The 16,550-nt window shown below is 46.8% G+C and overlaps 1 protein-coding gene across 1 annotated transcript in view; it reads right to left on the bottom strand.

Moving 5' to 3' along the window:
* Positions 1 to 16,550, bottom strand: part of NID2 (nidogen 2) — a 59,719-nt gene that overhangs the window by 32,937 nt on the left and 10,232 nt on the right. Inside the window, exons 4-5 of the mRNA XM_079768446.1 lie at positions 10,096 to 10,838; positions 398 to 547 (exon numbers count right to left, since the gene is read on the bottom strand). Of these exons, the coding sequence (XP_079624572.1) occupies positions 398 to 547; positions 10,096 to 10,838 (893 nt within the window). The remainder of the gene's footprint in view (positions 1 to 397; positions 548 to 10,095; positions 10,839 to 16,550) is intronic.

The following is a 16,550-nucleotide window of genomic DNA, read 5'->3' on the forward strand; positions in this document are numbered from 1 at the left end:
GCGGAGGGGCCCACAGAAAACGTAATTCCACTGCAACCCCCCCAAACTCAATCATCAGCCATTTGCAAGATTCCCGAATCAACCAATTATCCAGCTCAGTACGAAACACACCTGTCTTCGATCTCTTTTCTCCCATCGTCCCTCTCTCCCATCCACTTTGACTCTAATGAGCTGGCAAAAAAGGATGAACATGTCTGGCTAATCCTCACATTGGGACGTTAGCCCAAACATGTTCATTCCTCAAACATTCATTGAGCATCTGCGAGTTGCTAGGGCTTCGGTTCAGGTAGCTGAGGTACAAGGTCTCCAGACAGAGAGCCCAGTGGCAGCTAGAAATGAGCAAGCGGCAGAAACAGACACGGAGCAGCCCCCAGCCTGTCAGGCCGGCACGCCTCACCTCTCGGCAGACAGTGCTCCCCATTTCCGTGAAACTGGGACTGGCAGTGGCAGCAGAAGCCGGTGGCGTAGTCCGTGCAGAAGGCGTTCCGGGAGCACGCGTGGTGGTTGTGTTCACAGGTCTCCTTGTTGCGAGTTCTGTACAAGAAGTCTGGAAAGTCAAACAAACCGGCATTAAAGCACTAGGCGATCCCAGCATCCTCGATGCTGCCAGCTTCATCGTGGACACCGTATCTGCTCCGTAACATCAGTTTGGATTGTAACAAACACATGGGTATTGATGTTTAAGAGACAGGAATAACATTCAACCCAGGGGGATTAACTTGCTCGGTCTTCTGGCAAGAACGGCTGCTGACGCCGAGGGCGCCCACCTGGTCTCATTGCCAGGCTGGTGAGCCAGCGTGAGCTGCGCCCTCTGCGTGGAGTGAGTAACACAGAGCCCACCAGTAAGAACGTGTTAGGATGAACTGTCCAACACTGCCAACTTGGGGGTCAAACATGGCCAAAGATCAGCAATTTTGGTTCAACCTGATAGTAATGATCTCCTGAGAGGAAGACAAAAGCGAGAAACAAATGTCATTTTATGCCTAACGATTCATTCTTCTCTTCTTTTAGTCTCCCCTGACCTTAAAGAGAATAGCTTATATCTTGTCTCACTACCCAGAAAAAAAAAATTTTTTTGTTTTTGTTTGTTTGTTTTGAGGAGAAGGGCCTTAAAGAACACACAGCTCCCTTAAGGAAAGTGTGTGGGAGAAAATGGAGGGAAAGACTTGGGAATCCATCCAGCTGTTAAGTGCCCTGAGCCTTTGCAAGGTTTCTTGGGAAACAAGCAGGACTTCATGCGGTAGCAGAGCCTGGCCACCACCACTGTCTCCTAGGAAGCCCCAGCAGACCTGGGTACAAGCAAGCTTCCAAGTGCTATCAGAAACGAAGGAATTGGAGCAAACACTATTGATCATAAAGGAAATGGCCAAGTGGCTGGGGTGTGGCTGGGGTGGGCACTGATGGACAAGAGAAGGCTTTCTCCCCGACACTGGGGACGATGCCAATCCTAAGCATAGCCACCAGGAGGCTCAGGGGCTGGGCACACCTCTGCTCCTGGGTCCCCAGGAGCTGGTATTGGGTGGTGCCTCTGGAGCACGCTGACCAACAGGGAAGGCACAGAACTCTAGTGCTAGACTGATGCTGCTGTCTTCCCGGGAAGACGGACACCCTAGTTTAGGTAGTTGTGTCCCAGGTCTAGGTCTAGAAAGGAGGGAATGAGAGGGGAAGCAAGATGATGAAAAAAAAAAAATCAATATTTGCCCAGTATTCCAGCAGAGAACAGAAACAAAGAAGCCAGTGGGGGGAAGATGTAGCACTGTATATGTCACAATATCCTATATAATAAAGGGCTAATATGAAAATTGTCCCCTTGGAGTTCAACCGACCAGGAGTTCGACTGCTCGCTCGCTATGACATGCGCTGACCACCAGGGGGTAGCGTGGAATGAAGGAAGGCCCCGGCCAACAGCCAGCAACTGGGTGAAGAAAGGCCCTGGCCGTCAGCCGGAAGGCCCCAATCAGCCCTGATTACCGGCCAGGCCTAGGGACCCTACCTGTGCATGAATTTCATGCACTGGGCCACTAGTAGTTCCATAAAGACTTGTACCCACCAGGCCAAACAAAGTTAACACTGAACTAGTGCTTAATGTATGCCAGACACTACCCTATGAACTTGAACTCTTAATTTCCGTAGAGCAGGGGACGATTTTGATCCCTGTTTCATAGATGAACAGGCTGAAGTACAGGTTCAAGTGACTTTCCTGAAGTCACAGGGGCAGGAGGTGGCAGAGCTGGGTTTGAACTCAGGAAGTCTGGCCCAGGATTCTACTATCCCTCCAGGGAAGCCTGGTCCATTCCTTATGAGAGCTGGGTGAAGGATCTGACCAGGGGTCTGGGGCTAGTCAGCAGAGGCTTCAGCAAGGAAGGTTTGAGCCATCAGACTTAATGGCAGAAGACGGCAGAGATGATCTGAGGGGTATCGCAGCACCCTGGGAAAACACAGGTAGGAGGAAGCAAGAGTAGCAGCAGGAGCAGGAGCTTTTGGACAGCACTTGAGTGCTGCTTACGGATTCCTGAGAACGCAGCAAGCTGAGGGGGTGGCAGCACAGACTCTTGACTCCAGGGGAACATCTGACTGGGAAATGAGTGAGAAGGAAGTTGGTGACTCAAGATTTGGGACAGGGCCTGCATGACACAGCTGAGAAACCCCAGCCTGATAAAAATAAAAAACGAGGCATACTAACCCTGAACAGCTTTTAAAACAGAAAAGTGACAAAAACTCAAGACAGAATGACAAAAATTATTCTAAGAGGCTCCTGTGAGGGAGGCTACATATCTATCACTGTCTACCTTTGGCTTAAGAAAGGAGATAAAACCCCAGTTGAAGTAAAAAGAAATGAATGTGGCTTGGGTGTGTCAAAGTCTGTTTTCTCCAGCTCAAAGTTACAACTAAGTGCAAAGAAGTAGCACCTGGAGGGACTGGCACATTTGCGAGTGTGCTCACAGGCCGGGCCGCCACCCAAGGGAAGGGTGGGGGCAGGGACGGAGGGTCCCAAGCCCTAGAACCGTGGTCGGCAAACTGCGGCTCTCGAGCCACATGCGGCTCTTTGGCCCCTTGAGTGTGGCTCTTTCACAAAATACCACGGCCTGGGCGAGTCTATTTTGAAGAAGTGGCGTTAGAAGAAGTTTAAGTTTAAAAAATTTGGCTCTCAAAAGAAATTTCAATCGTTGTACTGTTGATATTTGGCTCTGTTGACTAATGAGTTTGCTGACCACTGTCCTAGAACTTACCCCAGCATGACTCAGAGGCCGGGGGAAACTACAGAAAGGCCGTCTCTCAGTTTCCTCATCTCTGAAATCGGGAGGACACCTCTTCTCACACCTCATTGCAGGAATCATGTTTTCTAAATTAATATACTCTGAGCCCCAAGGTGAAAAAGCACTCTCATGCAGGTCTAAAGTGTAGTCATTTTCAGGAAATTCAGTTCAAAATAAAACCAAACTCTAACACTGCTCTGCCCCTAATTAAGGAAATGATGGATCTGTGTCCTATGCCCCCCGTTTGTTCCCTGGCGAAGACTCGTTCTCTGACCCATTTCCCATTCTAAGAGTGGATTATGAAACGGGGAGAAGGGATGGAGGAGGACTATAGATATGGAGAATTAGATTAATTTAACTAAAAAACTAGCTACAGGCATGGCTTTCACATAGGTAGAAAGAGAGGCACAGCCATGCAGCCAGCAACTTACTGAGACAACTGCGCAAATTTAAGCTGACTGGCATGCAGGCTATATTTTAATAACAAAGAAAAATAATGGTTAGGCTCCCAGGAAAGGCTATTATGAGACAAACTATGGGTTAAATTCGTTATTGGTAAGCTGGCCTGGGGAGTCTTTTTAAATCTGGTGTGTGAGAGGAATAGTGCATTCTCAGGATGGAATTCACTGAACCAAGCACTGCATCGCAAGCTCAGCCTTCCAGCCCCAGGACAGCCACCCCGGGGCACGCAAATAGGTTCGCTCCTAATCAGGGGGCACGTAAGGCTTGCATTTGGGGCCCCCTTTCCATGCCTGCCTTCACACACAGGTGTACTCACTTCACACAGGGTCAGCTTGCTAGGTGAAAAGTAAATGCTTGTTGCAATCTTCATTCAATAATAATTCGACAAACATTTATTGCGAACTCACTATGGGCCTGGTGCTGGTCTAGGAATTAGGGCTAGAGCTGGGGGCGGGGGTGGAGGGGTGGGGAGCGGGGTGGGGGGAGAGAGACAATGTATTCCTGTCCTGAGCTTACAATCTCCTAGGCAGGAGTCAACAGACAGGTAAATTACTTAGTATAGAGGATTGTGTTAAGAGCTGTGCAGAAACTGAACTCAGGGAAGGACCAGAGGGGGAAGGTGAATGTGCTCCTTTAAATGTCAGGCCTCTGGAGAAGGTGGCCTTTGGGCAGAGGCCTGGAGGAGGGGACAGTGGAGGCAGACAGTCTGTCTGTCAGGTGGGTGGGGCTGTGGGAGGACAGAGGAGAGAAGGGAGAGGGGTAACCCTGCAGGTCTCCCAGGACCTGTAGGTCACAGGGCAGATGGGCCTTTAGGCTGAGTGAGCTGGAAAGCTGCCAAGGGTTTTCAGCAGAAGAGTGACATGATCTGACTTCAGGAACCTCGGGCAGGAGCAGTGCCTTAGTAGCAGGAAGTGCTGGTGGCGAGGAGGAGAAGGGACCAGACCCGGAATATCTGAGGTGGTGTTGACAGGGTCTGCTGGTGCATGGAGTGGAGGGAGAGAGCGGGGAGAGAGGAGAGTGGGGGAGGAGAGAGGGTTAATGTGGAGAGAGGAGAGAGAGAAGCAGAGAGGGGAGAGACAGAGAGGAGTCCACAGGGTGTCCACGTCTTGCTGACTTACTGCGACAGGGAGACCGAGGAGCAGGTTTGCGGGAGATCAGTTCTAGCAGCAGCTTTGGGCAGGGAAGTTCCAACCCAGCTCTGACAGACTTATCCCCTCCCCCAGGCACTATTCCACCAATTCAGAGGGAGCTGCATTTCTCCTGTGGATTCCGCATTGCAGCAGAATCACCTGGGTGCCTGTTAAAAAGGCAAATTCCCAGAGCACACTCAGATTCTCTATGGATGAGCCTTGGGAATCTGAGCTTCAGCTACTCCCCACTGATGATAATGTTCAGGGTATTCGCACACGTTCCATTTCTGAGCTAGAGAATGCAATGTTGAGCATGTGGGGCGTGTGGGATTTCAGGGGAGCTCTTGCATTCACTCCTGGCCAGCCGAGAAGCCCATCTCCGTGCTTGTGGCCAACTTCGGCCCAGATCCACAAGCAAGCAGTGTGAGGACCCTTTAATGGAGGCAACCCAAAGCCCAGAGGCCAGCTGCCTTCCCTGATGAAGGGCGAGAGCTGGACCCAGAAACGTGACCCCACGGGCACCTCTCTAGCAGGGCCCGAAAAGCCAAGCTTCTGGCTAATGGGACTGCTCAGATTCCTATGGGAATTGCATGTGATTCAAAGGTGCTGAACTACTTGAAGGTGTGGAATCCGTGCCTGGACCCCAGCTGGATGAGATGTGAGCATCTCAAGAAAAAGTGCCATCTTTTTCTTGTTCAGTGGTTATTTATATGCCCTTTACATTATAGTTTCCAATGTATTTTCACACACTTCTTCCAATTCTGATGAGGAAATATTGCCTCCATTTTACAGATAAGAAAACTGAGGCCCACAGAGATTACATGACATTCTGGCTCTACATCCCGTGTCTTTCCATTACACCAGTAGTACTCAAGTGTGGGCTTCACAACCACCAGGGAACCTGGTTTGAAAATGCAGATTCTGGTTCAGAAGCTAAGGCCGGGCGTGGAAATCAGCGCTTTAAACAAGGGCCTCAGATGCAAGTGGACTAGAGCCCCCACTTTGAGAAGCAGTTTTTATTCCACGGCTTCCTCTCTCCTGAAGTTACTTACAGGGGCAGGCTGTCTTCCAGACCCTCCGGGGACCCCTCTCTGCCAGGGAGCTCCTGTCATGGAGTCAACAGGGCCGAGACAGGTGCTGGCATTTAGGACAGGGCCGGAGGCGGGAGGCTGGCCAGGTGTGAATGAGTTCAGTTCACAAAGGCTTTGTGACCGGAGGGTAGGCAGCTGCTCAAGGAATCTTAACAAGAGGGTTTTTAAATCTCACTTCTTTGTTCCATTTAATGCTTTTTTTACTCTTCTCACATCCTTGATAGAAAGGAAAATGGGGTGAGGATACATGAGAGGGGGAAAAGCAAAGGTGCGGCCCAAGTACTTGACACTTATCTTAATTGGGATTTTTTCACAAAAACGGAAAACTTCTCCTCACTTGCTCTGATCCACCCTTCAATCTTCATTTTTCCAGAAACACTTAAGCACTTGTCTTCAGCCCTGGGCCTGCCCCCCTTCGCTCCGGGCTCTGGCCCAGCCACGTGGGAGGCGGGCAAACTCCGAGGCACAGACCGAGTTCATTGTGCAAACATGAGGGGGGTGGAGGGCTTCCTGCGTGGGGCTGCCCCAGGCAGCTGGAGTGACTTTACTTTTTTATTTTTTTAAAATACATTTTATTGATTTTTTACAGAGAGGAAGGGAGAGGGATAGAGAGTTAGAAACATCGATGATAGAGAAACATCGATCAGCTGCCTCTTGCACACCCCCTACTGGGGATGTGCCCGCAACCAAGGTACATGCCCTTGACCGGAATCGAACCTGGGACCTTTCAGTCCGCAGGCCGACGCTCTATCCACTGAGCCAAACCGGTTTCGGCAAACTTTTCCACTTTAGAACTAAAGAAAATGTTGGCCAGACAGAGCTTAACCTTTTGCACTCGGATGTCAAGTGTGACTCGACACGGTTAGCTTTAGAATAAAGGAATCGAGAAAAAAGCAAGCGAGTGCAAAGGGTTAAGTCTTACCCCAAACTGATACCATTGTAATTAGCTAGTTATTAATAACTAGAGGCCCAGCGCGCAATTGAAATTGCGTGAGAAGGCGCTCCGCCTCCCGCCGTGCGAGGAGGCACCCCGTGGGGGGCCGGGACCTGCGCCTGACTCGCAGCATCCCCCGGCCCCCCTGCCTGTGTCTGCTCTGGGGCTGCCCAAGCTGCCATGCCAGCTCGGGCAGGCCCCCCTGTCTCTGCCTCCGTCTCCACTCTGGGCCTCACCTGCGCACGCAACCTCCTCCTGTCTGGTCGTGACCCGTTACGGCATCCCGGCCTAATTTGCATATTACCTCTTTTTATATATATAGACAGGAAAAGAGCAAAGGGGGAAGCCAGGCATTACAGGCATGCCATTTGGGCAGCTTCACCGGGAAGCTGCAACTCTTCACTCCCCAGGGAACCACAGGCCTACTCCCTGCAAAACGCTGGGGGAAGGCACCTAACCAGGGAAGACAGACGCATGCCCTGTGAAGTTGGGGTGACATAGGGAAAGTACTTGCCTGATGGGAGCAAAGATCATTGGCCAGAACGGGCATGGCCACTGCAAGGGAGTGAAATTTGGAAATACATAATCTCCTAAACAAAGGAATTTCCTCTCTGGTTGCTCATGTGCTCTTGACTCGCTTGCATTCTCCCATGTTTCCTCCATAGCCATGTGGGCCTGCAGACCCCACATGCGATGGACTGACGGACTGCAGTGGGGAACACAAACTGTGCTAGCCCGATGCCGGACTGCACTCTGCTCCAACATGGAAAGGAGACTCTGGACACTGGCTCCGAATTCAGATCTGCTAAGCCCCAGCTACACTTCTTCCATTACTGGACGGAGGGAAATGGGACGTTGGAAACTCAGGGATGTGCTTCCCCAGAAATAAAGCTTTCTACTACCTCTCATTCTCCCGTGCAAGCCTCAGAAAATCATTTCTCTTGGGCTATCACAAGAAACCCACCCCCACTCCCATCCAGGGGAGACGAGGACCTCTCCCCTCCAGGAACAAAACCACAAAGCAGAGCTGGAAATCAAGCTCAGGTCCACCGAACACCGCAATCCACACTCCTCCACTCCATCAGCAGGAAAAGCCAGGCAGGATGGGTCAGGCCTGGCAGTTAGCGGGCAATGCTCTACGTCTCTGCGACTCCTACCCATCGGCTTGCCCAGGGGGAGTCCTTTTTTTGCCAGCGAGACCTCTGGGGTGCCAAGGTGTCACTTGGGGGCGGGGGGACAGTGACTGTACAAAAGAAAGTATCTAACACCTGCATGGTTCTATACTTCACGGTCTTCCTAAAAGCTGAGGCGCAAACAGAGGCTCGCCTCTTTTCCCTCTCCGCTTTCAAGTGTTAAAGTTTTTCCTCTCCACTCTCTAACATAGTGGTGGCTCATTAGAGTTTTTTTTCTAAATGTCTCAGTGTATTAACCAGCTTTTTCATATGCATCTTGCCATTTCCCAGATGTCAGTGGTAGACGCCTACCAGTATCTGATAAATACCATAGTTCGTGCCCCAGGAGGGTGATGGTTGCCGCCTCTGTTCTCCATGGTCAGTTCCCTCAACCTCCTCGGCTTACTCCAGTGATCTCAACCTCTCACAGCTCAAAGCAGGAGGTACACCCCTTCCTCTTCACTCTGTAATAAATCGCTCCGTGGGTCTGCTTTTTAATATTCCAACCTCTTCCCAGGGCAGGAAATCACAAGTGCAAATACCATTTAGAAATACATCTTTGCCTCAAAATTCCTTTGCTGAAAACCTTTAACACTTAGCTTTAAACTTTCTTTAGATGGATGGAACTTAAGCTGAAAAGTCAGGAAATTGTCCGGAGGGTCTGAAGGTCCCAAAGCCTTCCACTCCAATTCACATCTCCAGCTTGGCAGCAACATAGTCTTTAGGCACAAATTAAGGCAACACCACTCAACAAGCCCAATCCTTATTCTCTACTTCCCCCTTCCCCCTCACATCTCATTCCCACTGCTATAAATTTTCTATAATTAGTAACAGCAGCCACCACTTATGAAGAGCCAACTGGTGCAGACACTAATCTAAGAACTTCATATCTCATTTAATCCTCTCAACGTATTTAGGAGAAGTCAGAGGCTTGGGGGTTACAGAAGTTGCCTCGTGTGACCTGGCAAGGAATGTGGCAGCCAGGATTCTAGAACCTGAGTCTGACACCAACACTCTCCCTCTGGTCATTACACAGTGCCACTTCAGTCACAAAATAGTTCCCTCCCTCCTGAAATAAGCACTTCTCCATGCAAATTCCATACCACTGCAGAAGAATCCAGAAGACCCTCTTTGCTTGGTCGACATTTTTTTTTTTTTTATCACAAAAGGGATGGGAAACAGAAAAAGTGAAAAAAAAAAAAAAAAAAAGGAGGTCCTGAAGAATGCCTTCACCTCTGACCTCCTTCCTCTCATCAGAGGTCAGAGGAGCAGGCCCTGGAACAAATGGAATGACTCTGTGGTCAGTGTCCCATTCCATGTTTACATCCCTGGCTGGGAAGAAAGAGCTGACACGACAAGGCTGCACTGGGAAGAGGAGGCGGCACGGGCTCCACATCTGCGTGAATTAACCACGGCCTCCTCTCGGCACTTCCCTCCTGGCCCCTCGCGCAGGTCAGTGAGTCATGAAATGAGGACAAGGCTCCAGGGAGGCGAATACCACAGCTGCACAGCCATGAAGCAGAAATGACAGGACACAGGTGGTTAGCCATCTCCTTTCCCCGTGGGTCTCCCCTCCCACGCACCACCAAGTAGCTCTGACCGAGGGGAGCACGAGTGTTGTCCCCTCACAGAGTAAGAATCTGGAACGTTAGCCACTTGAAACCAGTCTTCTGCCCGCCATCGCTGTCATGTGTGTGAAGCCCCAGAATGTCTTATACCTTTGCTGAACTTTCAAAACTGAAATACTTCATTACACTTGAGAGCAGTGCTGGCACGAGCAAGCCAGTCCTTCCCCACTCGCTTCATGAGGCCCATTTTTTTTAAAAAAAACATTATTAATCGTCAAGAGATTCCAAACAGAATTTGCCTGCCAAGATGTATTTGGCAAAGGAAAGATACTCTATCTCCTGAAACATGCGTTTAAAAATCAGTTCCAATCTTGTTTTTGCTGAACTCTCCACGTACTCGCCTGAGAGAAAAAGCATGACTCCCTCCAAAACCAGCCTTTTTAAAAATGGGATCGTAGCACCCAGTTTTCTAACCACTTACCCCCAGTGTTGGAACTGTTATCTTCCGCCCCTTCCGCGTGCCTCCCGTGATCCCGTGGTGCTGTGGGACCTGGCCTGGCAGAGCTGGGCAGAACCACCTCTCCTTCACCATGGGCCGGATGAGCACCCCGTTCTGAAGGCAGTGCCCCTCCATCTACATCGGGCTGGATGCTCCTGTTTTCAAGGTAGGGAGGTGGGGCTCCCTGGGAAGGATCCAGTAAATTTCCTTCTGTCTCTGATGGAGCCGGGCCTCTGGTCCATGGCTGTTCCGAAGACTCCACCTGGCCTCTTCTATCAGGGGCGTCCATCTCCTTCACACGCCTCCCTTGTTTGGTTTGAGAGTCCGAGGAGGCAGATTCTGTTTCCGGATAGAATGGCCTATTTCTGGGTGTTGGGTGCAAAGGGGAGTCCAGGTAGGAATCTGGAGGCGAGAGCCCACCTCCTACAGGCCTTGAGTCAGCTTTGGAGTGCAAGGAAGCATTGATATTGCCGTGGCCTTTCAACACCTCCTCTGGTTCACTCGGTGGGTATTCAGTCTCCTCCTCATTCTCACCATAGTAATCCAAATCGTCTTCACTGTGGTTTCTTTCCAGGGCTGCAGCATGGCTGAAGGAATGCTCCCGGGAAGCTGAGGAGCGGGCTTCGGAAAGGGATCCTCCAACTGTTGCTGGCCTGACATTGTCCAGTGGGGAGACGCTGCCGATATGAAAAGCCCACACTCCAGGAATCCCCAGGTTGCTGTGTCTAAAAAAAAAAAAAAGGGGGGGGGGGAACAGTGCATTGTAATAAAAAATGGCCACTACCCATCTTCCTACAATGGTGAGCAATTTATTTCAAAACTAAAAGACTATCAAGATCAGATTCAGAGTTTTCATTGGTGTAGAAAAAACAAATAAAATGAGACTTACATGTTAACTAAAAGGATGATACTGGAATTTTGATATAAACAACCTCTTATTTATAGTCACTTTCAAAGGCTGTGTTCCACAGAATGCTAGACTGTCAAGTTGTAACCTGCTCTACAATCCACATTTTATCTGAAATCTGGCTGATTGAAAACAAAGAGGGAATGCAGAAATATTTATCTTTCTTCTACTTTTAAGAAAACATATGCTGCCCAGCCTGTGTGGCTCAGTGGTTGAGTGTCAACCCAGGAACCAAGAGGTCACAGGTTTGATTCCCAGTCAGGGCACATGCCCAAGTTTCAGGCTTGATGACTTGCAGGAGGCAGCTGATTGATGATGATCCTTGTTCCTCTCTCATCAATGTTTCTATCTCCCTATTCCTCTCATTTCCTCTCTCTCTCAAAAAAAAAGAAAAGAAAATGTATGCTGAAAAATTTTTGCCAAACAATGACTACCACATGCTTTTAAGAGTTAGTTATCTGTCAAGCGCTTAACATTCTTCAGTACAATCTACAAGGCCAACTTTATAGAAGAGAAAATAGGTTTAGAGAGGCTAACTAATCTTCTTAATAATTGACAGCTTGGATTAGGCACTAACTCCAAAATCCATTCTCTACACTTGGGCTTTATATTATTATAAAATAATTATTATTTTATGTCAGAAAACAAATACTCTATAATCAATCAGCACCTGAATTATTAAAACTCTACAAAATCTGAATTATCATACTCTGCAGAATGTTAAAGACATTTCACTGCTTAGTCACATGGACCAATCAATTAACTAATTCATGGAGAATGGTTAAGTCAATGTAAAAAAAAATACAACTGAACAAGTCTAAAATGTTGAGCAACCGCAGAACAAAGTTAAGGGGAAAATAAGAAAGTAGTTTAATCAAAATGCCACAAATAACATCCCAGACAGTTTGACTTAGTGAACAGAGTGGCAGCCAGCAGACTGAAGGGTCCCAGTTCAATTCCAGTCAAGGGCACATACCTGGGTTGCAGGCATGATCCCAGGCCCTGGTCAGGGTGGGTGTGGGAGGCAACCAATCGATGTCTCTCTCTCACATTGATGTTTCTCTCTCTCTCGGTCTCTTCCCCTCCCTTTCACTCTCTCTAAATATCAATGGAAAAAAATATCCTCGGGAATGAGTCTCTCTCTCTCTCTCTTTCTCTCTTTCTTTCTCTACCTATTTATCATCTATCTATCTCTGTTTATCTCTATCTCTATGTGTATGTGTGTGTGTTATTATTATTATTATGATTATTGCTGCTGCTGCTATTCTAATTAACTTAGGAAAAAAGGAATATAGAAAGCAAAACTATGATCCTTTGTGTAATATGCTATGCATTGTAAGTTCTGAGAATTAATGTTGGTATTTCTTGGCAAGCAAATAAGGAACACTAAAGAAGATAAGAGAGACCCCTGAAGATCTGAGGATACTGAGTTTATTATCACATCGGAGGTGTTGCAGCTGTGAAATTTCTTCTTGATGTTAGAAACAGAAAACCATAAAAGCTTCAAAGAGTAGGAAAATACAAATTATGACAGATAAAAGCTAAATAAAATAACCTTCTCATTAAATATAAATCACTATCTTGGTTTTGTCATTGTGCATGATGGGAAAGTAACCAATTTGAGTTTATCCTAAAGTCCAAGGTCATTTGGAAAGCTTAGTGATGGAAAGAATTTATTTCCTAGAAATAAAAACAAGACTACAGAATGGGATGACAGTGGCATCCTCCCTGGGTTGTAGGGAGGATAAAGTTAGAAAATCACATAAAATGCCTAGCATGGGGCCTTGCACATAATAAGTACTAAGCAACTACTGTCTTCCAGGAAATAGAAAAGTATAACTTCAAAAATGCAGATGTGTGCATTCATATTCAAATTTTCAGAAGATTTATGACAAACACACTATGAATTGTATAATGTATGGCCTTTGAGCTTATAACAATGGAACAAGTTTGAGGAATACAAAGATTCCACTGACTAGGAAAGTAACTTAATTCTTTAGGGTTGTATACTGAAGTACTTGAAGTGAAGGCATGATGTGTGTGACTTACTTTAAAATACTTAAGCAAAAAAGAAAAATATTGATGAACATGGCAATGTCAATAACTTGAATTTAGATCACAAGCATTTGGCTGTTCATTTAGCTACTCTCTCCACTTTTCTCTATTTTTTAAAATTTAAATAATGAGAAGTAAAAAAGAAGATTTAATTGTGGAACATTTCTATAATTTGGAGGTAGAGAAGACCTTTCTGAGAATAACTTCAAGACCTGAAATCATAAAGGAAAAGATAACTCTCAACCTCTAACTTCTAGATCATAAGTATCTTTAAAGATGAACAACTGGATAAAAATATACACAGCATAGAGGAGGACTGAGATCTTTACCATGGTTTTTTTTTTTCTTTTCTGATTTATAAGGGTTCTTTGTAAACACCCCAACAGAAAATAGCAAAGGCTATGGACAGATACATCACAAAGAAGATAGAGAAATGGCTAATAAACATATGGATAGGTGTTCAGATTTACTAGTAACCAAAACATTTAGAGTGAAAATAAGAACATTTTATACCTGTCAGATTCACAAATATTAAAAGGATAAAAGCCTATAGGGAACAGACACTGCCGATCACTGCCCTGCATTACTGGTGAGGATATAAGTTGGTGCAATTCTTCTGAAGGGTAATTTGTTAATACACATCAAAATGTGAAACTTAATATGTCCTGTTTCAGAAATTCTACTTTTAAGGGAAATGAGAATCTGAGCAATGTAGAGGGTGGGGCAAAAGTAGGTTTACAGCCCTAGCCAGTTTGGCTCAGTGGATAGAGCGTCGGCCTGTGGACTGAAGGGTCCCGGGTTTGATTCCGGTCAAGGGCATGTACCTTGGTTGTGGGCATATCTCCAGTGGGAGGTGTGCAGGAGGCAGCTGATTTATGTTTCTCTCTCATCAATGTTTCTAACTCTCTATCCTTCTCCCTTCCTCTCTGTAAAAAATCAATAATATATATATATATTTTTTTAAAAGTAGGTTTATAGTTGTTCATATGGAAAATAATAAGTAATAATACAAGAATAAATTCTGCTTCACATACTCACAACTATAAACCTACTTTTGCCCCACTTTGTATATTATGCTGTTTACTGCAATCATATTTACAACAGGATAAACCAGAAACATGAAATGTTCATCGATAAGTTGTCTTAATAATAGAGAATAGATATGATACATGTGTTTTTTAATAAATAGTAATTCTTTTTTAAAAAAATATATTTTTATTGATTTCAGAGAGGAAGGGAGAGGGAGAGAGAGACAGAAACATCAATAATGAGAATCATTGATTGGCTGCCTTTTGCATGCCCCCTACTGGGGATCGAGCTTGCAACCCCAAGCATGTGCCCTTGTCCGGAATCGAACCTGGGACCCTTTGGTCAGCAGACCAATGCTCTATCCACTGAGCCAAACCATCTAGGGCGATATGATACATGTTTTAATAGCCTTAAAATCCTATCTAATAAAAGAGTAATACGCAAATTGACTGCCACTCCAACACACAAGATGGCTGCCCCCATGTGGACACAAGATGGCTACCACAATATGGCCAGCAGGGGAGGGCAGTTGGGAGGGACCAGGCCTGCAAGGGAGGGCAGTTGGGAGTGATCAAGCCTGCAGGGGAGGGGAGTTAGGGGTGACCAAGGCGGCAGAGGAGGGAAGTTGGGGGCGATCAGGCCTGCAGGGAAGGGCAGTTGGGGGGGGGGGGGGACCCAGGCCTGCAGGGGAGAGCAGTTGGGGGGACCAGGCCTGCAGGGAAGGGCAGTTAGGGGTGACCAGGCCTGCAGGGGAGGGCAGTTAGGGGTGACCAGGCCTGCAGGGGAGGGCAGTTAGGGGCAATCAGGCTGGCAGGGGAGCAGTTAGGCATCAATCAGGCTGGTAGGGGAGTGGTTAGGAGGTGATCAGGCTGGCAGGCAGAAGTGGTTAGGGGCAATCAGGAAGGCAGGCAGGTGAGCAGTTGGGAGCCAGCAGTCCTGGATTGTGAGAGGGATGTCCCAGATTGGAGAGGGTGCCGGCTGGGCTGAGGGACACACACCCCCGTGCACGAATTTCATGCACCAGGCCTCTAGTGATAATATAAACAGATACTGTACTGAAAGAGGCCTATAATATCATTATGGCTTTTAAATTTTTTTACATATACTGTACCTAAAATTCTGGAAGGACTATTAACACTGGTTATCACTTGAAATAGTGATACTGGGTAATTTTTTACTTTTATTTCATATTATTCTGCATTGCTTGTAATTTATTTTGTTTTTTAATATTAAGCATGGTTTACACTTAAAGAAAAATCCCTCTGTTAGTCATTTTGGCACCATAACTATTCTGCTCTCATCAAGCAACTCAGAAGTTTCTGGGAAGCATCAAAGATAAAAATGAGGGAAGGCATGGAAGGAGGTAAATGGAAGTGTGTGTGTATTCTTTATTTTAAATTTTTTTTAAAAAGTTGATTTTAGAGAGAGGAAGGAAGAGGGAGAGACAGAAACATCGATATGAGAGAGAAACATTCTTCAGTTGTCTCCCACATGTGCCACAACTAGGAATTGAACCCACAATCTGGGTATGTGCCCTGATTGGGAATTGAACCTGCCAACTTTTGGTGTATGGAACGATGCTCCAAGCAACTGAGCAACCAGGTCAGGGCTGTGTGTGTAGTCTTAGGGGCCTTTATAGTTGTGATGGGGGAGCACAACTGCTTTTCTGGTAGGCTCTTTGGCCCCTACCACCTCCTGCACCCTGTGCTGGGAGCTGCTGATCTATTTGTCTGTCAACCCTGCTAAAGGGCAAGTTGCTAGTGCAGGGCCTATGCCTTAGACACCTTTGTCTTTCAAGTGTGTGGCCCCTGTGAGCTCTCCATAATATCTGAGGAGCAGAGACTCTGAGGCTTCCAGGGTGGAACAGTCAGGTGGAACCCCTGGAGAAAAAGCAAGGAGTGAAGTTTTCTCCACTAGAGTCTAGACCAGTGGTTCTCAACCTTTCTAATGCCGCGACCCTTTAATACAGTTCCTCATGTTGTGGTGACCCCCAACCATAAAATTATTTTCGTTGCTACTTCATAACTTTAATTTTGCTACTGTTATGAATCGTAATGTAAATATCTGTGTTTTCCGATGGTCTTAGGCTCTACAGCAGTGGTTCTCAACCTGTGGGACGCGACCCACAGGTTGAGAACCGCTAGCAGGGTTGCCTAAGACCATCAGAAAACACAGATATTTACATTACAATTCATAACAGTAGCAAAATTAAAGTTATGAAGTAGCAACGAAAATAATTTTATGGTTGGAGGTCACCACAACATGAGGAACTGTATTAAAGGGTTGCGGCATTAGAAAGGTTGAGAACCACTGGGACTTGACTAAAAGGCAACCTAGATGGAGACCTACAGATGCACAAGAATGAAAAAGAAAACCAGGATTCAGCACAAAATAAGTGGTTCAGAGCCCCAGTCTTGCGCTTGAATTTTGGCTTTGCCACTTAATA

This window comes from Cnephaeus nilssonii (assembly GCF_951640355.1).
Source record: "Cnephaeus nilssonii genome assembly, chromosome: 4".
Lineage (NCBI taxonomy): Eukaryota > Metazoa > Chordata > Mammalia > Chiroptera > Vespertilionidae > Cnephaeus > Cnephaeus nilssonii.